Here is a 24,975-nt window from a genome sequence, read left to right on the forward strand (position 1 = left end):
GATCTCAGGCTCAGATTTGGGACATTTGTCATTTATAATAAATGTCAATGATTTTTCTGAGCATGTTGGGTGGAATTTTCCATTTTTTTTACTAAGGGTGGAATTTTACCAGCAAGTCCACCCGAAGTTCGTACAATCCCACCTGAGGCCAATGGAGAATGCCGTTCTCCGAGCCTCGCCCACCCCCCGGAATCGGGGTGGGCATGCCGGTAAAATTCCGGCCAAAGTAGAATCAAGTAGATAAGGTTGTTAAGAAGGCATATGGTGTCTTGGCGTTTATTGGTAGGGGGATTGAATTTAGGAGTCGTAGCGTTATGTTGCAACTGTACACAACTCTGGTGCGGCCGCACTTGGAGTACTGTGTGCAGTTCTGGTCCCCACATTACAGGAAGGATGTGGAGGCTTTGGAGAGGGTGCAGAGGAGGTTTACCAGGATGTTGCCTGGTATGGAGGGGAGATCCTATGAGGAGAGGCTGAGGGATTTGGGATTGTTTTCGCTGGAAAGGCGGCGGCTAAGAGGGGATCTTATTGAAACATATAAGATGATTAGAGGTTTGGATAGGGTGGATAGTGATAGCCTTTTTCCTCTGATGGAGAAATCCAGCACGAGGGGGCATGGCTTTAAATTGAGGGGGGGTAGTTATAGAACCGATGTCAGGGGTAGGTTCTTTACCCAGAGGGTGGTGAGGGATTGGAATGCCCTGCCAGCATCAGTAGTAAATGCGCCTAGTTTGGGGGCGTTTAAGAGATCCGTAGATAGGTTCATGGACGAAAAGAAATTGGTTTAGGTTGGAGGGTCACAGTTTTTTTTTAACTGGTCGGTGCAACATCGTGGGCCGAAGGGCCTGTTCTGCGCTGTAATGTTCTATGTTCTATGTTCTAAAGTGTCAAATCAGGGGGGAAAATCAGTGCGTAGTGCACCAGCTCCACTGTCGGCTTTTTCCACCATATGTTTTGACACTTGGTCAAACCTATGAGGCCTGTACATTATTTTTTATAAGGATGGTTAGAAGAGCACCAGTGAGACCACATCTGGAGTACTGTTTACAGTATTGGTCCCCTTATTGACTCAGTGACAAGAAACAAAGGGTAATGATCGATATATGTTTTGTGAATGGAAAGGGGTTTCCTGTGGTGTTCCACAGGGCTCAGTGTTGAGGCCCTTGTGTTTGTTGTATATATTCATGATTTAGATTTAAATGTGGGAGGCATGACTGCGAAATTTGCAAATTACACAAAAATTAGCTGTGGAGTTGATAGTGAAGAGGATAGCTGTTTATTCCAGAAAAATACCAATGGTTTGGTTAAGTAAGCAGAGGGGTGACAAATGGAATTCAACTCAGAAAAGTGAGAGGTAATGCATTTGTGGGAGGCAAACAAAGCAAGGGAATAATTAATAAATGGAAAAATATTGAGGGCCCAATTTTACCATCAAGTTGCACCCGTTTTCGGGCACGAAGACTTGGTAAAGTTGGGCGTGAGGCGAGTAGCGCAACTTGCATGCATTTAAATTGACTTAATGAACTACACGCCCAACTGTACCGACACTTCCCCCTTTATCACCGCATTCGCCCATCCAGAATCAGTGAGAAACAGGCATGCTTCACGAAAGTCCGATTCGGACGCTCCAGTTAGTGAGGAGGTAAGTGCCGAGCGTCCGATGGCTCTCTGCTTGAGATCAGTGGGGGGGGAGGGGGGGTCCACTGCCACTCTGCCTGAGATCACTGGGGGGGGGGGAAGGGGGAGGGTGGATCACTCTGCCTGAGATCGATGGGGGGGAAGGTGGGACGGGCCCACGATCGGTCTGGTTGGCAGAGGGGTGGGGAGATAAGGGGGTCAGTAATGTTGTGGGGATGGGGCAATGTCTGTGGGGGCTGGGGGAGGCATTAACCGGCCCAGGAGCGAAGTGGCAGGGGAGCCACATTCTATCATTTTATTTCTGCGCATGCACAGTTGGAGGCGCCGATCGGAGCTGCAGGATTTTGGGCGCATTAAGCCCCGCCCGTAGGTTTGTGCAGCACAATTCAGAATCGCTGATATTTTTGCAGGCAGAGTGCGTATGGGGGCACCTCAGAACGGGTCTAAAATTCGGTCTGAAACACTCTGGGCCCTATTTTACCATTTTGATTCCAAGTGCTGGTGGACTTGAAACTGGGAGTGTTGCAGATCCGACTTTTAGGCCTATTCTCAGGCACCCCCCAACACTCTTTGCCTGAAAAAATATCGTTACTACTGGGGTGTGATGGGCTGGAGATTGAGGTGCTCCAGGACGGGGCGGGGTGTCAGGGCTTGCCTGGGAATGGTCATGGGTACCTGATCGGGCCATGGGGGGGGCTGGAGGGGCAGCATTGCAAGGGTCCCGGACTGGCCAGCAATTGAGCTGGCCAACAAACGGGAGGCTGACAGATCAGTGCCACTGCACATGCGCAGAGTTTTGGAACTGCCAGACTTCGGCATGAATAGGGACCCCCCCCCCTCCCCCCCCCGCGAGCTTTTAATGATAAAACTTCTTCAAGCAAAGGGTGGTGTGTATATGGAGTGAGCTGCCAGAGAAAGTGGTTGAGGCAGGTTCAATAGCAACATTTAAAAGGCATTTGAATAAGTACATGGATGGGAAAGGATTAGAGGGGTATGGGCCAAACAAAGGCAATTGGAACTAGCTGGGAGGGCACCATGGTCAGCATGGACTAGTTGGGCCAAAGGGCCTGTTTCCGTGCTGTATTAATCTATGACTCTGTGACTCTATGTAATGCTGGAAATATATAAAATGCTGATGAAGGCCACAGCTGAACCTTATGCACAGTTCTGGTCAGAACATTGCAGGAAGGACATGATTGTTATGGAGAGACCATAAGGCCATAAGATAGAGGAGCAGAGTTAGGCCATTAAGCCCATCATGTCTGTTCTGACATTCTGTTGAAGCTGTATAAGGCTCTGGACAGACCCCATTTGGAATATTGTGAGCAGATTTGGGCCCCCTACTGAAGGAAGGCTGTGCTGGCCTTGGAGGGGTTCTAAAGGAGGTTCACAAGAATGATCCCAGGAATGGCTGATATGATTCTCATCCCCATTCTCCTGCCTTCTCCCTGTAACCCTTGATCCCCTTATTGATCAAGAACCTATCTACCTCTGTCTTAAAGACACTCAATGACCTGGCCTCCACAGCTCTCTGTGGCAATGAGTTTCACAGATTCACCACCCTCTGGCTGAAGAAATTCCTCCTCATCTCAGTTTTAAAGGAGCGTCCCTTCACTCTGAGGTTGTGCCCTTGAGTTCTCGGCTCTCCCACTAATGGAAATGTCCTCTCCACATCCACTCTATCTAGTCCTCCCAGTATTCTGTAAGTTTCAATTTGATCCCCCTTCATCTTTCTAAACTCCATCGAGTATAGACCCAGACTCCTCAACCGCTCCTCATATGACAAACCCTTTGTTCCGAGGATCATTCTTCTGAACCTCCTTTGGAACCCCTCCACGGCCAGCACAGCCTTCCTTAGGTATGGGGCTGAAAACTGCTCACAATACTCCAAATGGGGTCTGTCCAGCTACATACAGCTTCAGCAGTACATCCCTGCTCTTGTATTCTACTCTCTGGAAATGAATACTAACATTGAATTTGCCTTCCGAACTGCCAGCTGAATTGATTTGATTTGATTTGATTAATTATTGTCACATGTATTAGTATACAGTGAAAAGTATTGTTTCTTGCGTGCTATACACACAGCATACCGTTCATAGACAAGGAAAGGAGAGAGTGCAGAATGTAGTGTTACAGTCAAAGCTAGGGTGTAGAGAAAGATCAACTTAATACAAGGGAGGTCCATTCAAAAGTCTGACGGCAGCAGGGAAGAAGCTGCACTTGAGTCAGTTGGTACGTGACCTCAGACTTTTGTATCTTTTTCCCGATGGAAGAAGGTGGAAGAGAGAATGTCCGGGTTGCACAGGGTCCTCAATTATGCTGGCTGCTTTGTTGAGGCAGCGGGAAGTGTAGACAGAATCAATGGATGGGAGGCTTGCGTGATGGATTGGGCTACATTCACAACCTTTTGTAGTTTCTTGCAGTCTTGGGCAGAGCAGGAGTCATACCAAGCTGTGATACAGCCAGAAAGAATACTTTCTATGTCTGCATGTTAACTTTAAGAAAGTCCTGAACCAGGACTCCCAAGTCCTTTTGTGCTTCAGATTTCCGAAGCCTTTCCCCATTTAGAAAATAGTCTACACCTCTATTCTTCCGACCAAAGTGCATAACCTCACACTTTCCCATGTTGTTTTCCATCTGCCACTTCTTTGCCCACTCTCCTAGCTTGTCCAAGTAATTCTGCAGCCTCCCACTTCCTCAATACTACCTGTCCCTCTACATGTCTTTGTATTATCGGCAAATTTAGCAATCATGCCCTCAGTTCCATCTTCCAGATCATGAATGTATTGCTAGAAGGAGTAAAGGGTACATGAGAAAAATCCTTTTCACCCAGAGGGTGATGGACGGCTGGAATTCACTGCCTAAGTTGGTGGTCGAGGCTAAAATGCTTTAACTCATTTAAAAGTTACCTGGAACTGCATCTGAAGTGCTATAACCTGCAAGGCTATGGACCAGGTGCAGGAAAGTGGGATTAAAATGAGTGGCTAGTTTCTTTTTTCTCTTTTTTTGGCAGACACAGAGGGCTGAATGTCCTCTCTCTGCATTGTAACCTTTCCCATGGTTGTATCAGGGAAACCATGGTTGGCTCATAGCTACCTTCACTTGAACAATGGTGTAGTTATGAGTGCTACAGGTTTTTTTCTAGTGCCCTTTATTTCAATATATCTCCAAGGATTCTGATCTGTTGTTGAGTTTATGTTAGTCAACAGTGTCTAAAGCCAACAAACAGACTTAGCTAAATCTGTAGCTCTGCGGTAGCATTTTAGCCTGTCAGCAATCCACAAACATGTTTTGATGAAGAATTTTATATTCTGAGGTAGTGATTGAGAATTATTTTTGTTGTTCTGATGCCTCAAAGAGAATAACACATTGTAACAACTATAAATATAGGCTGTGAAATTACAGTGGTTGATTAACTATGTGCATGAACAAGCTTCGAACATTCCCACATCAATGATCTGCATAGCTGAATCCACAGTATTTCATTAGTCAGCTCATTAACAAATCAATTAGTGCAAATCCTGTGGAAAACTGGAAGTCATTTGTTGGGGAAGTTTAAAAGTGGGAGAAGAGCCAATTCTGATTCAAGATGAAAGCAACAGGAAAATATTTAGATCATTCCACAGTTTTAAGGAGCTCACTCAATATAAGGGACAGATTATAAAGCTGATGGGGAAGCACGCTACTTTTGCCATGGGAGATTGCACCCATTGGAGCCTTATTTCCACGACCAGATTAGTGACTCCAAGACTACACATCCTTGTCAGGTACCACAGAGCCACAAAATTCCATCCCTTACTCAGTCTCCTTCATTCAAAAGCAGCAATGTTCACTCCTTCTTAGCTTGTACTGTCCAATCCTGCAGATTTTCCCATCAATGATGATTGATATTGATGAAGGGGAGGAAGGTCATGGTGATATTGAGGAGGAGGAGGTGCAGAACATCATCTCAGGCGGCATTCATAGAAATCATCATAGAAACCCTACAGTGTAGAAGGAGGCCATTCGGCCCATCGAGTCTGCACCGACCACAATCCCACCCAGACCCTACCCCCACATATTTACCCACTAATCCCTCTAACCTACGCATCTCAGGACACTAAGGGGCAATTTTTAACCTGGCCAATCAACCTAACCCGCACATCTTTGGACTGTGGGAGGAAACCGGAGCACCCGGAGGAAACCCACGCAGACACGAGGAGAATGTGCAAACTCCACACAGACAGTGACCCGAGCCGGGAATCGAACCCGGGACCCTGGAGCTGTGAAGCAGCAGTGCTAACCACTATGCTACCGTGCCGGCATGATGGCACAGTGGTTAACACTGCTGCCTCACAGCGCCAGGGACCTGGGTTCACCGCCTGTGTGGAATTTGCATGTTCTCCTTGTGTCTGCGTGGATTTCCTCCAGGTGCTCCAGTTTCCTCCCACATTCTGAAAGACGTGCTGGTTAGGTGCATTAACCCGAACAGGTGCCAGAGTGTGGCGACTCGGGAAATTTCACAGTAACTCCATTGCAGTGTTAATGAAAGCCTTACTTGTGACTAATAAATAAACTTTATTTAACTTTAGTTTACTTTACCCTCGATTATGGGGGTGATAAAGTTAAGGAGGATGACGGTGAAGCAGAAGGAGGTCTGCCACTGGTGAAAAGATGCAACAAAATCCTTCCCCATGTTCCTCTGCTCATAATCTCATCCCATGCATCTGTTACTGTCTACTTCCTTCATGACATTCTCGACTAATGATCCAGAGACATGGGCTTAATTCCCACCGTGGCTGCTTGGAATTTAAATTCTGCCAATTGGATAAAATAACAGTGACCACAAAATGGTTTGTTATAAAAACCCATCTGGTTCACTAATATTCTTTAGGAAAGGTAATCTGCCATTTTTATGCCTGTAAGTGATTCCGGACCTAAAGCTCTGCGGCTGACTTTTAATTTCCCTTTGAAACGCAAGGCATTGAGTTGTGTAGGAATGGATAATAAGTGCTGGTCTTGCCGATGATGCCTGTGAATGGATAAAAATATGAGCTCAAATACTTTCATCCAGGGGAGCTTAGGTAATTCTAATGATGATTTGTACACTGAATGATACACAAAAGCTGAGGGAACCAAAGGAATGGGTGAGGATGTGCCACCTTCCCCAGGAACATGAACATTATCTGAAAAGTTGGCTCAAGCACATTCCACAATGTGCCCTGACTCAAATTTAGACAGGCGGTTGAAAACTCTCTGAAGGAGTTAATGGCACCTTGCAATGGCTTTGTGCTGGCTGCAATATAATCGGCATTTAAACACAACTTTAGTTAATTGTGCAAATAAAAATTGTGTCAGGAAGGGTCTCTATTCCTACCAATGAGCATTAACTGCACACTAGGAACCATCTGTTAGTGAAAATATCAATGTTCCTTCTACTTATTTGATTTGATTTCATTTATTATTGTCACATGTGTTAACATACAGTGAAAAGTATTGTTTCTTGCGCGCTATACAGACAAAACATATCGTTCATAGAGAAGGAAACGAGAGAGTGTAGAATGTAGTGTTACAGTCATAGCTAGGGTGTAGAGAAAGATCAACTTAATGCAAGGTAAGTCCATTCAAAGGTCTGACAGCAGCAGGGAAGAAGCTGTTCTTGAGTCGGTTGGTACATGACCTCAGACTTTTGTATCTTTTTCCCGAAGGAAGAAAGTGGAAGAGAGAATGTCCGGGGTGCGTGGAGTCCTTAATTATGCTGGCTGCTTTGTCGAGGCAGCGGGAAGTGTAGACAGAGTCAATGGATGGGAGGCTGGTTTGCGTGATGGATTGGGCTACACTCAGGACCTCTTGCAGTTTCTTGCGATCTTGGGTGGAACAGGAGCCATACCAAGCTGTGATACAACCAGAAAGAATGCTTTCTATGGTGCATCTGTAAAAGTTGATGAGAGTCATAGCTGACATGCCAAAGTTCCTTAGTCTTCTGAGAAAGTAGAGGCGTTGGTGGGCTTGCTTAACTATAGTGTCGGCATGGGGGGACCAGGACAGGTTGTTGGTGATCTGAACACCTAAAAACCTGAAGCTCCCGATCCTTTCTACTTCGTCCCCATTGATGTAGACAGGGGCATGTTCCTCTTCACGCTTCCTGAAGTCGATGGCAATCTCTTTCGTTTTGTTGACATTGAGGGAGAGATTATTGTTGCCGCACCAGTTCACCAGATTCTCTATCTCATTCCTGTACTCTGTCTCATCATTGTTTGAGATCCGACCCACTACGGTGGTGTCATCAGCAAACTTGAAAATTGAATTGGAGGGGAATTTGGCCGCACAGTCATAGGTGTATAAGGAGCATAGTAGGGGGCTGAGAACACAGCCTTGTGAGGCACCGGTGTTAAGGATTATCGTGGAGGAGATGTTGTTGCCTATCCTTACTGATTGTGGTCTGTGAGTTAGGAAGTTCAAGATCCAGTCTACTTATTTAAAAAGTGACTCATTTTCTTTTACACTGCTATCAGATATTAGCGTCCACACTCTTTATAAGTGTGCTTTAGAAATCATAGAAATCATAGAAACCCTACAGTGCAGAAGGAGGCCATTCGGCCCATCGAGCCTGCACCGACCACAATCCCACCCAGGCCCTACCCCCACATATTTTACCCACTAATCCCTCTAACCTACACATCCCAGGACTCTAAGGGGCAATTTTTTAACCTGGCCAATCAACCTAACCCGCACATCTTTGGACTGTACATCTTTTAAAGTAAAAGCAAACTCTGTTTGGCTGCTTGAGCCAGTTTGGGTCTAATACCTCACTCAGATCCCACAGGTTTGTCATTGTTACAAAGGCAATACAGCTTCACAACAACCCTAAACTAGTATTGCGAATACACTGGCCTTTTTACAAATGAAGCTACTGTTTTCTTCACTGTGACCAGTGGTGTGCCTCAGGGATCAGTGCTGGGTCCACTGTTATTTGTCATTTATATGAATGATTTGGATGAGAATATAGGAGGCATGGTCAGTAAGTTCGCAGATGACATCAAGATTGGTGGCATAGTGGACAATGAAGAAAGTTATCTTGGATTGAAACAGGATCTTGATCAATTGGGACAGTGGGCTGACAAATGGCAGATGGAGTTTAATTTAGATAAATGCGAGGTGATGCACTTTGGTAGATTGAAACAGTGCAGGACTTACTCAGTTAATGGTAGGGCGTTGGGAAGAGTTATAGAACAAAACAATCTCGGGATACATGTTCATAGCTCCTTGAAAGTGGAGTCGCAGGTGGACAGAGTGGTGAAGAAGGCATTCAGCATGCTTGGTTTCATTGGTCAGAACATTGAATACAGGAGTTGGGACGTCTTGTTGCAGTTGTACAAGACATTGGTAAGGCCACACTTGGAATACTGTGTACAGTTCTGGTCACCCTATTATAGAAAGGATGTTATTAAACTAGAAAGAGTGCAGAAAAGATTTACTAGGATGCTCCCAGAACTTGATGGTTTGAGTTATAAGGAGAGGCTGGATAGACCGGGACATTTTTCTCTGGAGCGTAGAAGGCTGAGGGGTGATCTTATAGAGGTCTATAAAATAATGAGGAGCATAGATCAGCTAGATAGTCAATATCATTTCCCAAAGGTAGGGGAGTCTAAAACTAGAGGGCATAGGCTTAAGATGAGAGGGGAGAGATACAAAAGTGTCCAGAGGGGCAATTCTTTCACACAGAGGATGGTGAGTGTCTGGAACAAGCTGCCAGAGGTAGAGGCGGGTACAATTTTATCTTTTAAAAAGCATTTAGACATCGATAAGATGGGTATAGAGGGATATGCGGGCAATTGGGACTAGCTTGAGGGTTTATAAAAAAGGGGCGGCATGGACAAGTTGGGCCGAATGGCCTGTTTCCATGCTGTAAACCTTTATGACTCTATGACTTCACAAAACTGCAAGTGTCACTTACCCTCTGGGATGCATTGACCAAGAACAAATTTATAACCTTGACAGCACTTTTTCCTGAAAAAGAAAATAGATCCTTATTATACAGGACAGGACCACACATTGAGTGAGTTTACTTTAAAGCAATCATATCTTACATTTTTTTGTTAATTGCAGATTGAGTTATGTTATTTGCTCCCATCATCTTAGAACTATCATTTTTGATTGCATGCTTCTGCTGTGTAAGCTAATAAATTAAGTGATTACACATGCACTCAGTGATTTTCCACTTTAAATTTGATGGAAAATCATTGTCATGTACAATTTCTGACACACCTGATTGGTCAAGTTCAGCTCCAGGAATACAAAATTGGACAGTCTAATAATAGAATATGTCATAGAAATCACAGAAACCCTACAGTACAGAAAGAGGCCATTCGGCCCATCGAGTCTGCACCGACCACAATCCCACCCAAGCCCTACCCCCATATCCCTACATATTTCCCACTAATCCCTCTAACCTACACATCTCAGGACACTAAGGGCAATTTTCAGCATAGCCAATCAGCCTAACCCGCACATCTTTGGACTGTGGGAGGAAACCGGAGCACCCGGAGGAAACCCACGCAGACACGAGGAGAATGTGCAAACTCCACACAGACAGTGACCCAAGCCGGGAATCAAACCCAGGTCCCTGGAGCTGTGAAGCAGCAGTGCTAACCACTGTGCTACCGTGCCGCCCCACGGTATGTATGTCCCAAGGTACCAGAACTTTGGCAAATTTGATTAATGGAATCATAGAATCTCTACAGTGCAGAAGGAGGCAATTTGGCCCATTGAATCTGCACTGGCTCTCCAACAGAGCATCTTACTCAGGCCCTATTGCCATATGGGTGGCACAGCGGCACAGTGGTTAGCACTGCTGTCTCACAGCTCCAGGGACCTGGATTCAATTCCAGGCTTGGGTAACTGCCTGTGTGGAGTTTGCACATTCTCTCTGTGTCTGCGTGGGTTTCCTTCGGGTGCTCCTGTTTCCTCCCACAGTCCAAAGATGTGCGGGTTAGCTTGATTGGCCATGCTAAATTGCCCCTTAGTGTCCCGGAATGCATAGGTTAGTTGGATTAGTGGGTAAATATGTGGAGTTAGGCGGATAGGGCCTGGATGAGATTGTTGTTGGTGCAGACTCGATGGGCCGAATGGCCTCCTTCTGCACTGTATGGCTTCTATGGTAGCCTCACATATTTACTTCATTAATCCCCCTAATTTATACATCTCTGGATGGCAATTTAGCATGGCCAATCCACCCAATTTGCATACCTTTGGACTGTGAAAGGAAACCAGAGCACCTGTAGGAAACCTATGCCAACATAGGGAGAATGTACAATTTCCACACAGATAGTCACCCAAGGCAGGATTTAACCTGGATTGAACCCCTGGCACTGTGAGGCAGCAGTGCTAACCACTGTGTCACTGAACAGGTATTGTGACATAATTTATGTATTTCGGTTAAAGTTTGGAATCGTGACTATCACTTTAGCACTCACTGGAAGAGATTCTCCCAAAAAAGTTCTGGATGTCAAATGTGTGTAAAAACTGGAGTAAATCCTACTGGTTTTTTTCAGCAGGATTGTCAAAATGAATCTCCCACACTGTAAAGTTTAAAGTTCATTCATTAGTCACAAGTAGAATTACATTAACACTGCAATGAAGTTACTGTGAAATTCCCCTAGTTGCCACAGTCCGGCGCCTGTTCGGGTCAATGCACCTAACCAGCACGTATTTCAGACTGTGGGAGGAAATCGGAGCACCTGGAAGAAACCCACGCAGACACGGGGAGAACGTGAAAACTCTGCGCAGACAGTGACCCAAGCCAGGAATCAAACCCGGGTCCCTGGCACTGTGAAGCTGCAATGCTAACCACTGTGCTACTGTGCCTCCCCCGAGTCCCAACCCCACCACCCCTCCAGCTCCCTGGAAATCCACCCCCCCACCTACCCCCCTCCCCGCCCACCCACCCCGACCTTTTCCCTGTGTTGGGATGGTGTTCTGATTTCTTCCCACAGTCCAAAGACTTGCAGGTTAGATGGATTGGTCATGCTAAATTGCCCCTTAGCGCCCCTTAGATGGATTATCCATGGTAAATTGTGTGGGGTTTTGGGGATAAGGTAGGGGAGAGGTAGGGAGATGGAATGGTCAAATGGGCAGAGAAGTGGAAGATGGAATTTAACCTTGAAAAGTGTGAGGTGATACATTTTGGGAGGAGTAACTTGACAAGAAAGTATTCAATGAATGATCGGACACGAGGAAGTTCTGTGGAACAAAGGGACCACAGATTTCTGAAAGTAGAAAGGCATGTTAGGTGAAAAAGGAATATGGGATCCTTGCCTTTATCAATCAAAGCATAGATTACAAAAGCGGGGAAATCATGTTGGAGTTGTATAAAACTTTGGTGAGGCCACAGTGTGTAGTTCTGGTCGCCACATTGTTGGAAGTGAGATTGCATTGGAGGGGGAGCAGAGGAGATTTACCAGGTTGCTGCCTGGGATGGAACATTTATTTTTTGAAGAGAGGATGGATAGGCTTGGGTTGTTTTAGTTGGAGCAGAGAAGACTGAGGGATGACGTGATCGAGGTGTACAAGATTATGAGAGGCATCGACAGAGTGGATGAGGAGCAACTATTCCCCTTAGTTGAAGGATCAGTCTTGAAGGGACATAGGTTCAAGGTGAGGGGCAGGAGGTTTAGGGGGGATGTGAGGAAAAGCTTTTTTACCCAGAGAGTAGTGATGGTCTGGAATGCACTGCCTGGGAGGGTGGTGGAGATGGGTTGCCACACATCCTTTAAAATATATCTGAACGAGCACTTGGCACATCGTAAACATTCAGGGCTATGAGCCAAGTGTTGGCAGATGGGATTAGGTGGGAGTTCAGGTGTTGCTAATGTGTCAGTGCAGATTCAATGGGCCGAAGGGCCTCTTCTGCACTGTATGATTCTACGATTCTATGAGAGGGCCTGCATAAGATACTCTGTCAGAGAGTCAGTGCAGACTCCATGGGCTGAATGGCCTCTTCTGCACTGTAGGGATTCAATGATTCTATAGTTCTGAGTACTAGCATATTGTGAATTCATGTGTAAAGGGCCTGTCTCTATGTAGTACACTTATGACTCTCAATGCTACATTGGTGTAATCACGAGCTCTCACAACCCTGGGCATTTCTAAGAATTTGAAGAGCCTCTGTCATCTGTCTTGTAGTGAAGGAAGGACTTGTAGTGAAGGAAGGACTTGTAGTTATAGAGCACTTTTCACAACCCTAGGTCACCCCAATGTGATTTTACAGCCAATGAAGTACAAGTGCAGTTGTTTTTTCTTGTCGGCAATGTGGCTGCCAATTTATGTAGAGCAAGCAGCAATGAGACACCGAGCAGATGTTGGATGAGGAATAAACATTGAATCAGTACACCAAGTAGATCTCCCCTGCTTATTTTAGAAACGATGTGGAGATGCCGGCGTTGGACTGGGGTAAACACAGTAAGAAGTTTAACAACACCAGGTTAAAGTCCAACAGGTTTATTTGGTAGCAAAAGCCACACAAGCGTTCGAAGCTCTTAGCCCCTTCTTCAGGTGAGTGGGAATTCTGTTCACAAACAGAACTTATAAAGACACAAACTCAATTTACATGAATAATGGTTGGAATGCGAATACTTACAACTAATCCAGTCTTTAAGAAACAAAACAATGGGAGTGGAGAGAGCATCAAGACAGGCTAAAAAGATGTGTATTGTCTCCAGACAAGACAGCCAGTGAAACTCTGCAGGTCCACGCAACTGTGGGAGTTACAAATAGTGTGACATGAACCCAATATCCCGGTTGAGGCCGTCCTTGTGTGTGCGGAACTTGGCTATCATTTTCTGCTCAGCGACTCTGCGCTGTCGTGTGTCGCGAAGGCTGCCTTGGAGAACGCTTACCCGAATATCAGAGGCCGAATGCCCGTGCCCATTATTCATGTAAATTGAGTTTGTGTCTTTATAAGTTCTGTTTGTGAACAGAATTCCCACTCACCTGAAGAAGGGGCTTAGAGCTTCGAAAGCTTGTGTGGCTTTTGCTACCAAATAAACCTGTTGGACTTTAACCTGGTGTTGTTAAACTTCTTACTGTATTTTAGAAACACCACCTTAGAATATTTTAGGTACAATTGATTCTTTAAATCTTTGATATCCATTTCCGTCACCTGTCTGGGAGCATTGTCAAATTGTATAAGGTGAGTTGCTCTGGTAAATCAGGCACAAGTGACTAGCCTTATAGAGGAGTGCTCAGCCAATTGCCTGATCTGACAAAAGTCTCTTGGTGCACTTTGGAATGACTGTGTGGCATAAATGTTGAGAGCTCATAGAGTCATAGAGATCTACAGCACAGAAAAAGGTCATTCAGCCCATTGCATTTGTGTAGGTCAAAGGCAAACCACTATTCTAATCCTATTTTCATGCACATGGTCCACATGTATACCCTGGCATCGCAAGTGCACATCTAAATAGTTCTTAAATGCTACGAGGGTCTTTGCCTTCATCACCCTTTCAGACAATTCCCACCACTCTCTGGGTGAAAACGTTTTTCCTCACATCCTCTCTAAATCTCCTGCCCCTTAGCTTAAATCTATATCCCTGGTCACTGATGCCTCCACCAAGGGGAAAAGTTTCTTCCTGTCTACTCTATGTCCCTCATAATTTTATACATCTCAATCATGTCCTCCCTCAGTCTCCTCTGCTCTAAGGAAAACAACCCCAGTCAATCTAATCTCTCTTCATAACTAAACCTCTCCAGCCTGGGCAACATCCTTATAACTCTCTCTACACTCTTTCCAGTGCTATCACATCCCTCCTTTAATGCGGATTTCAGAACTGCACACAATACTCTAGCTGTGGCCTAACCAATGTTTTATATGGTTCCACAATAACCTTCCTGCTCTTAAACTCTATGCCTCGGCTAATAAAGGCAAGTATATCACGTGCCTTCTTAACTATTTTATCCATCTGTCCTGCTATCTTAAGGGTCCGGTGTACATACACACCAACGTCCCTCTGATCCTCGATACTTCCCAGGATCCTGCTATTCATCATGTTATTCCCTTGTCTTGTTTGTCTTGCTCAAGTGTATCACCTCACACTTATCAAATTGAATTCCATTTGCCACTGATCAGCCCATTTGGCCAGCGCTTCTATATCCTATTGTAATCTAAAGCTATCCTCCTCACTATTCACCACCCCACCAATTTTCATATCATCCGCACACTTACTGATCAACACTTCTACATTCAAGTCTAAATCATTTGTAAAAACCACAAACAGCAAGGACCCTAACACTGATCCCTACAGGACCCCATTGTACACCTGAAAAATCATCACCCTCCGTTTCCTGCCACTCAGCCAATCCTGGATCCAATTTGCCAAATTTCTTTGGGTCCCATAGGCTCTTACCATTGCTATCAGTCTCCCATGGGGGACCTTCTCATAAATCTTGCTGAAGTCCAAGAAGACTATGTTAAGTGCATTGCTTTCATCTACACACCTGGTCACCTCTTGAAAAATTCAATCAAGTTGGTCAGACATGACCTCCCCTTAACAAAACCATGCTGATTGTTTTTGATTAATCCCTGCCTCCTCAAACGTAGATTAATTCTGTTTCTCAGAATTGCTTCTAATAGTTTCCCCACCACTTAGGTTAGACAGACTGGCCTGTAGTTTCCTGGTTTATCCCATCCTCCCTTCTTGAATAATGGGACCACATTGGCTCTCCTCCAATCCTCCAGCACCTCCCCTGTGGCCAGAAAGGAACTGGAAATTATTGCCAGCCCCCGAGTTATTTCCACTCTTGCCTCATCCAACAGCCCGGGATACATTTCATTCAGCCCTGGAGATTTATCTACTTTTAAGCCTGCCAGATCTCTCAGAATCTCCGCTCTGTTTATGTTAATTTCTTTAATTGTATCGCAGTCCTTCGCTCTGATTTCTATACCCACATCATCTCTCTCACTGGTGAACACCGACACTGGGCTCACTTTTTCCAGCATAGACAGGGTTGATGTGAACCTTGGTTGTACATCTGTCCACAGGAATGAACAAAGAAAGATCCATTAAATCATCATGTCTGAAATGCAGCATCCTGAGCTCCAGACTAAAGAGGTCTTGCAAAGCCCACCTGGGTCTATACATCACAGTCAATGAGTATTGCTGGGATGATCTGGATTCCATTAACGCCGGCTGGTTAATCTGGCTTCCTTTTCAGCTTCCTGCTATTTCTCTTCCTCAAGCATTTATGCGGATGATACGAAAATTGTTGGGGTGGTTAATCATGAGGATAGCCTTAGATTACAGGCGGATGTAAATGGGCTGGTCAGATGGACTGATCATTCTTATTGTGCGGGTGATGTAACTCTAATTTTCATGTGGCTGCCATGGGGAGGGTTGGTGCTTTATTCACCATGACATGAACTCAGCAAAATTTAGGGCAGAAAACATCTTATCCTTCACTTTCAGACCACTTCTGCTTGGTCTTTCAGACACAAGACCTGAAAATTCAAACTCATACGGTGTTGTGGTCAGGAAGAAAGAATCCAATATACAATTTATCAGAGTCAAAAGTCTTTAAATGCAAATGGTGCCCAAGTGTGTCTGATGTGGAGATGCCGGATTTGGACTGGGGTGGATCACAATAAGTAGTCTCACAACATCAGATTAAAGTCCAACAGGTTTATTTGGAATCACGAGCTTTCGGAGTGCTGCTCCTTCATCAGGTGAGTGATTCCAAATAAACCTGTTAGACTTTAACTTGGTGTTGTGAGATTTCCAAGTATGCATGGGAATAGATGGCAATGCGGGGTTAGCGGGTTTTCAGAGTTAACTTTAACTTACTGTACAAAAAAGTTTTGTTTTCCCTCATCACAACCAATTATGTGGTCAACCTTTGCCAAGAGGAGGGAAAGCTGTGAGCAAATGTGAGCAATGGATCCACTCAATTAAACAATAAGTACCTGAGACTTGCTTATGCTTTACCTTGGCACCTCATGAAGCCCACCCTAGTCCGCATGAATTCAGCATAATCATTTTGATTATGGGCGGCACGGTAGCACAGTGGTTAGCACTGCTGCTTCACAGCTCCAGGGACCTGGGTTCGATTCCCAGCTTGGGTCACTGTCTGTGTGGAGTTCTCCTCGTGCCTGCGTGGGTTTTCTCCGGGTGCTCCGGTTTCCTCCCACAGTCCAAAGGTGTGCGGGTTAGGTTGATTGGCCATGCTAAATTGCCCCTTAGAGTCCTGAGATACGTAGGTTAGAGGGATTAGCGGGTAAATATGAAGGGATATGGGGGTAGGGCCTGGGTGGGATTGTGGTCGGTGCAGACTCGATGGGCCAAATGGCCTCTTTCTGCACTGTAGGGTTTCTTTCTATGATTTCTATGATTTTCTTTTTGAAATGCTGTGTATAACCTTGGGTTTTAACCTCACGGATGCAAATTCTAGAAAATAAGAGTAGAGTGGAATAGAAATGTACAGCACAGAAAGATGTAACTAGGCCTAACCAGCCTGCAACCCAAGACCAGTCCAATTAATCTCATTCCCTTGCTCTTTCTGCATAAACCTGAAATTATTTTCTCCTTCAAATAATACTTCATTGGCTGTAAAGTACTTTGAGGCATCTGATGGTCATGGAAGGCACTATATAGGTGCAAGTCTTTTGGGGTGGTATGGTGGCACAGCAGTTAGCACTGCTGCCTCAGAGCACCAGGGATCAGTGCTCGATTCCTGGCTTGGGTCACTGTCCGTGCGAAGTCTGCATGTTCTGAAAGACGTGCTGGTTAGGTACATTGGCCATGCTAAATTCTTCCTCAGTGTACCCGAACAGGTGCTGGAGTGTGGCAATTTGGAGATTTTCACAATAACTTCATTGCAGCGTTAATGTAAGCCTACTTGTGACACTAATAAATAAACTTTAAAACTTAAACTTTTCTTTTGAAATCTGAGGACCACTGCCTATTTCTGTTGTTTGGATGAATGTAAAAGATCACATGGCATTATTTAAATCAGTGCAGCATGTATTCCTAATGTCCTTCCCAATATCCATTCCTCTACCAGCATCACTGTGAGGATTCTAAATTATTCATCCAGCGCATTTATAAAACTCAGTAGTGAGTTGGGAAAGGGGTGGTTAGCTCATTTGGCTAGACGGCTAGTATGCAGTTCAGGATAATGCCAGCAGCCTCGAGTTTGATTTGCATTCCAGCTCACGTAGACTTGGGACCTGACTTCTCACCCTGCCCCTGAGAGTGTAAAGCAAGAGCAAATCACCACTAAGGGAAAAAAAACTGGCTCAGGGTTAGTGGACATTGCGGCAAGAACCTGCAATGAATGAATAGTGAGCTGGGCAGAATGGATTATAACCTGGCTACAGAACAAACAAAAACAGACATGGGAAAGGTGGAAAGCGCTGTCCACAAAAATCAGTGCTGACTACAGTTGTCCAACATTTATATTTGATCGTGAGAATTGGAAGCACAATTTTAAAATTTCCAGATTGCATCAAATGGGTTTATAGTTAACTCTGAGGAGGACTGCAACAAAATACAAGAAGATATGAAGAATCGAGCAGAATGATTTTATAATTGATAAATGAACTTCAATATGCATTTTAGTTCAAAGGATAAGAAAGCCAAATATTATTTGCAAAATTAGTTGAAATGAGGTAGAGGCACCACAGGGTACAGATAGAGAAAAAGCAAGAGTAGCAATATATATTAATAAAGCGTCAGCAACAACTAAAGCATTGGACTTCAAGAGGAGTGCAAAAAGCAGAGATGCTGGCCGGAAAGATAAGTGGAAAAATGAATCGTGTGGAGGGCGTAGAAGATCTGCAGAGAGATTTGGACAGGCTGAGTGAGTGGGCGAGGATCTGGCAGATGGAGTATAACGTCAACAAATGCGAGGTTATTCACTTTGGAAGAAATAATAGCAAATTGGATTATTATTTAAATGGAAAGAAATTACAACATGCTGCTGTGCAGAGGGACCTGGGGGTCCTTGTGCATGAGACGCAAAAATCCAGTCTGCAGGTGCAACAGGTGATCAAGAAGGCAAATGAGATGTTAGCCTATATCGCAAGGGGGATAGAATATAAAAGCAGAGATGTCTTGCTGCATCTGTACAGGGCATTGGTGAGGCCGCAGCTGGAATACTGTGTGCAGTATTGGTCCCCTTATTTGCGGAAGGATATATTGGCCTTGGAGGGAGTGCAGAGAAGGTTCACCAGGTTGATACCAGAGATGAGGGGTGATGATTATGAGGAGCGACGGAGCAGATTGGGTTTGTACTCGTTGGAATTTAGAAGGCTGAGCGGGGATCTTATAGAGACCTATAAGATAATGAAGGGGCTGGATAGGGTAGAGGTGGAGAGATTCTTTCCACTTAGAAAGGAAACTAGAACTAGAGGGCACAGCCTCAAAATAAAGGGGGGTCAGTTTAGGACAGAGTTGAGGAGGAACTTCTTCTCTCAGAGGGTGGTGAATCTCTGGAATTCTCTGCCCACTGAAGTAGTGGAGGCTACCTCGTTGAATATGTTTAAATCACGGATAGCTGGATTCCTGATCGGTAAGGGAATTAGGGGTTATAGGGATCAGGCGGGTAAGTGGAACTGATCCACTTCAGATCAGCCATGATCTTATTGAATGGCGGGGCAGGCTCGAGGGGCTAGATGGCCTACTCCTGCTCCTATTTCTTATGTTCTTATGTTCTTATTCTCTGATGTTGTTTGCCCCACCAACGCTGCCAGCGAGAACAGAGAATGTGGCACTCAGCCAAATCTCCATTCACAGCAGAATCCCAGCCATGAACGAGGTTGGCAAATTCCAGCCTTATGTTAAGCTTGTATAGAACGTGGTTGCTCCACATTTGGAGTGCTGTGCATAATCCGTCTGCGTGACAGTTGTGGCGGAGTTAGTACACTCTTGTCTCTGAATCCCAAGGTTCAGCTTTCAAGTCTGACTCCAGGATTTGAGTACAAAAATCAAGGGTAAAAATCCAGTGCAGTACTGAGGGAAATGCTGCATTATGGGATGTGCTATTTTTGGACGCGATGTTGAACTGAGGCCCATCTATCTGTTCCGGTGGATGTAAACAATTCCATGATACTGTTTTAAAGAGCAGGGAATTATCCACAGTGTCCTGGCCAATATTTATCTCTCAAAAAACATTACAATCAAAAAAGGTTATCTGCTCATTATTACATTGCAGTTTGTGTGAATTCGCTGTGTGCAACAATAGCTGCTGTGTTTCCAGCATTGCAAAGGTGACTATCCTTCAAAAGTACTTCATCAGCTGTATAAAGCTTTATGAAAAGTCAAGTGGTCATGAAAAGTGCCATATAAATGCAAGTTATTCTTTATTTTTTTCCTTCAAGTATTGATCAATTTTTCTTCTAAAGGCTACTATTAAATGCATATCCACCACCATTAAGTAGTGCATTCCAAATCCTAGCCATTTGCTATGTGATTTTTTTTTTCCTCATGTCACCTTTTTGGTTCTTTTCCACCTTAAATTTGGATTGCTGGTGGATGGCACAGACAGAGAAACAATGGAATCACACCCGAGTTTCCAAACAAGGACATTACGAAAGTCATATAGAAACTAACTGTCATCTCATGTGGAGATAATGGGAGCTTATTATCATCTCAGCAGGAAGGACATCCTGTGAGAAATGCCCTAGACCAGTTTGTAGATTTTCACCTTCCAGGAATATAATTAGACTGGTGATAAAAGTCAGCTGCAAAACCTGGTCAGGGTCAACTCTTGCTGGGTGTGTCAGTGTGTGACACAGAGTAAAGACAGCAGCAGACTCCTGCAGGATTTGCAGGTAACTCTTCCTCTGTCTCTCTCTCTCTCTCTGATTGCTGAAGAAAGCCAAGTCAAGATCTTTGAAGATTTCAAATACCTCCATCAAGTTTCCCTTTTTGCCTCTGAGAGGAACAATCACAACTTTCCCAGCTATCCACTTAACTGCAATCCCTCATTCCTGGAATCTGTAATGACTTCAATGAGATCCATGAGGTTGGACTCTTGAAGTATGAGCTCCCTGATTAAGGTCATGATTGCCTGCCTAATTAGGGAGCCTCACCTGTATATAAATATGGGAGTGTCAGGTGTACTGGCACCCTGGATTCTGACTGTGTACCTGAAGCACACTTGGAATGTAAATGAGTTTGTAAATAAAGAGAATCTGGGGAAGGCCTCTGAAGAATTATTTCAGAACCATTCTTGAGCTCCTCCAAAGTCTTCACATCCCTCTTAATGTGTGGTGGCCAGAATTGAGCACAATACTCCAGCTAGAAATTCAGGTTAAAAATTCAATAACGGCAAAAAATAATTGATTCTGGGACTTTGGCTGGGATTCTCCGAACCCCCGTTATTGATAATCTTCAACCAACTGCCGAAAATGGTAATCAGCAATTCCAACAGAGGATTATCCTAAGAAAAAGATTCAGTCAAGCTCCACAGGTATTAACATTGCAGTCTAAACATACAGTGCAAAGACAATTGATTTTTCCAAACATTTGAAAACATCCTTGTAATTTTTAATATGTTCACTGTCCAGTAGTTCTCACAGGGAAATTATAGAAACTCTTATTGTGTTCATTTGTTTACTTTGATTGTGCAAAAATAAACCTTAACCATGGGAAAACTATATTTAACTTGCATGTAAAGGAATATAATCCCAGGGCTTTGTATTGGAGATTTGTATGAAGACTTTCTGGCATGTAACCATCCAGAAAGAGTATCAGCTTTCCTCTAAAACTGAATAGGATTCGGTGAAAGTGAAGAACTGAGTCTCAAAGGTAAATCAAATAAAATTGCATTCCTTAGTTTGTCTAAGGCAGGATTTAAAAATAAAGTACCACCGTACTTAAAAATTACAAGATTGTTGAAACTTTTTCAGTCAGTAGCTCCTGACCTGCATTGATCAGGTTTCTGCTAATTCTGTGAACAAAGAGAAGTGTCTTGTTGGGGATCTTGTCACTCTATCAAGCTAATTACTTCTGAATTTCAAATGAGGAATATACAGAGAGTAGCAGCCCTGAAAGGCTGTTGCTAAGTGCACTACCTCATATACAACTGATCCAAATGCAGAAATGATCTAGATTCGATTTCACATCTGTTCTCATTTGGCCAGTTGTGGGTTGGATGGTGTAAAAGATGTAAGCATCAGCAAATCCTTGAAAGATCACTGGCCTCAGCTGGAATATTGCGTCCAATTCTGGCCTGAGGACTTTTGGAAGAATTTTAAGGCCTTATAGAGTGTGCGATGGAGATTTATAGCGAAGGGCCAGGGATGAGCAAATAATCTGAAGAGATTAGACCAATTTGGGTTACTTTCTCTAGGACATAGAAGATTAAGAGGAGATTTTATAGAGGTGGTCAACAGTATGAAGGGTTTTGATAGAGTTAATAGGGAGAAACTGTTTCCACTGACAGGAGAATCTGAGCACAGATTTAAGTTATTTAACAAAGTAACTAGAGGGGGCGGTGAAGAGAATTATTTCATGGAAAAAGCTATTATGACCTGGAATGTGCTGTCCGAAAGGGTGATAGTAACAGATAGATACTTTAAAAATGGAATTGGATAAATATGTGAAGAATCCAAGCATCTTTAACCAAGCTCATTTAATCCCCTCTATGTGTAACGGCAGACATATTTGCTGATTTCTTTCTCTCTCCATTCATATGTTAATCTTCTTGGGGAGATGTCCTGCCTATACTTGGGATTCTTGTGGAATGTACACAAGAACACAAAAATAGAAGCTGAGGAGGCCACCAGGCCCCTCAAGCCTGTCCCGCCATTCAATACCGTCATGGCTGATACATGCCACACTCAGCTCTTTTTATGTGCCATTTTCCTCATTGCACTCTATTCCTCCATATATCAAAAATTTATCAACCTCCACTTTAAATACTTCTAAAGATCCAGCCTCCACTACCCTTTGGGGCAAGAAATTCCAGAGGTTCACCACCCTCTGAGAGAAGAAATTTCTACACACCTCAGCAGGTTCGAGGGACTGAATGGCCTACTCCTGCTCCTAATTTGTGTGCTTGTATGTGACCAATTACTCACAATGGCACTGGATAAATAATGTCCAGAATAGATGGGTTCGAATCCCACCATGGCAGCTGGTGGAATTCTAATTCAATAAAAAAAACCTGGCCAGAACTTGTCATCTGTTGGGCACGCAGACGAAAACCATCCCTGGTAACAGTCCACCCTGGAGCACAATTTCACATTGGCTGGCCCACTAACAGGCGGCCAGCGTGAAACACGCTCTGGGAAACGCTGAGTGCGATCAGGGAGGACAGGAAGAGGCCAGAGGCTGAGAAAAGAGACGGTGTGGGCTGGCGCTTCTATTGTGCTTCCTTGGGGACAGCCACTGCACAGCTATCTCAGGGAGCTGCAGACCTTAAAAAAAATCACGCTGGAAAAACAAGGCAAAGGGTGGCTAGGCAGCACATTCGAACACAAACCTCAGTCCCCAGACACCTTTTTAAATTTAATTTCAGCCCAGGCAGTTCACCCCGCCCTGGATTGAGGTTGAAACTTAAACGTAAAGGCTGCCTGCCCAATCGGCCCACCCGTCAACCCACTCCTGATTCTCGTGTGCACCTGCTGACCAAGTGTGTGATGGTGAAGGGATGTGCGCCCGATGACTTTTTATGTGATTTCACATGCTTCCAGATCAGCTGCACGCCAGCCTGAGCAATGGAAAATTCTGGCAATTACATTTTAATGAAGCTAGTTTAAATAATAGTGGCCATGAAACTATCAAAGGCAGAATGTGGACTTGGTCCATAATCTGATCTTATTGAATGCCGGAGCAGGTTCGAGGGGCTGGATTACCTACTCCTGCTCCTAATTTGTGTGTTTGTATGTGACCAAGTACTCAGTTTCTGGGATATCAGAGTCACTCCTGGTTTTTATGCAATGCTGCTTCTCCGAGAGTGAAAATTCCTGAATTCAAATAACTATCGGGTGAATTCATGTCTACAATGGTGCCGTATTCCAAAAGAAACAGCAACATCAGGTCAGAGTTGGGAGTAGCTTTCAGGAGTTACAAAAGCCCAGAATGAGACATGGACAGGAACCTCAAAATTAAACATCCAATATCCTATTTTATTTAAAGGGGCATTGAGTACAAAAACTAGGAGGTTGTATTGAACTTGTATAAGGCACCACCGGTTAGACCTCAGCTAGAGTATCATATCCAGTTCTAGGTGTTACACTTTAGGAAGGATGTAAAGACAGTGCAAGAAAGATTCATGAGAATGGGCACAGGGATGAGGAACATCAGTTATCAAGATAGTTTGGGGAAGTTAGAACTGTTTTCCTTGGAGAAAAATAAATCAGAGAGGAGATTTGACAGAGGTATTCAAAATCAGAAGGAGTCAGGGCAAAGCAGATAGGGAGAAACTGTTCCCATTTGTGAACGAATTAAGAATGAAAGGGCACAGGTTTAAAGAAGTTGGCAAAAGAAGCAAAAGCAATATGAGAAGAAATGCGGTGAAAGGTGAAAGTCTGGAATGCATTGCCTGACAGTGTGGTGGAAATAAGTTCACTGAGGCATTCCAAAAGGAATTAGCCTGTTATCTGAAAAGGAAGAATGTGCCCGGTTACAGACAGAAAGTGGAGAATGACACTAAGAGAATTGTTTATTCAGAGAGACACGATGGGCCAAATGGCCTCCTTTTGCACTGCAACAATTCTGTGCTTCAGTAATTGGGCAAAGTGTTTATCAGTGTCAAATACAGACAGTTGACATCTACAGAGATGGAAAATGTTCCATTCCCAGCACAAACATTCCGCCCCTTTATTTACAAAACAGATATTCCAGCGCAATGTCACTCAGGGGTCAGTCATTACTTCTGAATTCAGGAAATAACAATAATGATGTTGATGAAACTGTGGAATGTATAATTATTTTCTACTGTATGCTCCTTTGCGTGGTCCAATCCCAGAGGTTAGAGTTTATAATCATTGTCTTTCGCTAGTATTTATCTGACCAAAATACTTTCTTGACATGTAACTCCACCGTAGTTGTCTTCAGTAAGCTGGCCTTCTGATTGATTACTGGATTTAAAACATATGCTGATTTCTCAAATTTTGAGAATGACTAAGTTTCCTCCAGAATCCATCACCACCTCTACTTTACCCATTTCGATTTAAGTCCCATATTGCAGTGGTTACTGATGTTTGGTTCACTACCTTGGTCTTTTTTAAAATGTTCAAACTATGGTCTATTCTGCCTGTCAGAGAACCAGCCTAATGGTTGTATTAAAATCCAGTTAAAAATACATACAAAGCAAATATGTGTATTCCATATTCATGATGAAGGAATCTCTGTATTT

At 44.1% G+C, this 24,975-nt stretch overlaps 1 protein-coding gene across 2 annotated transcripts in view; it reads right to left on the minus strand.

Annotated features, from left to right (window-relative positions):
• ccbe1 (collagen and calcium binding EGF domains 1) overlaps window positions 1-24,975 on the minus strand; it is a 339,328-nt gene that overhangs the window by 30,856 nt on the left and 283,497 nt on the right. For both annotated transcript variants that reach the window (XM_078220346.1, XM_078220356.1), the window contains exon 3: window positions 9,575-9,627. In XM_078220346.1, the coding sequence (XP_078076472.1) occupies window positions 9,575-9,627 (53 nt within the window). The remainder of the gene's footprint in view (window positions 1-9,574; window positions 9,628-24,975) is intronic.

The sequence above is a fragment of the Mustelus asterias genome, chromosome 1 (genome assembly GCF_964213995.1).
Source record: "Mustelus asterias chromosome 1, sMusAst1.hap1.1, whole genome shotgun sequence".
Lineage (NCBI taxonomy): Eukaryota > Metazoa > Chordata > Chondrichthyes > Carcharhiniformes > Triakidae > Mustelus > Mustelus asterias.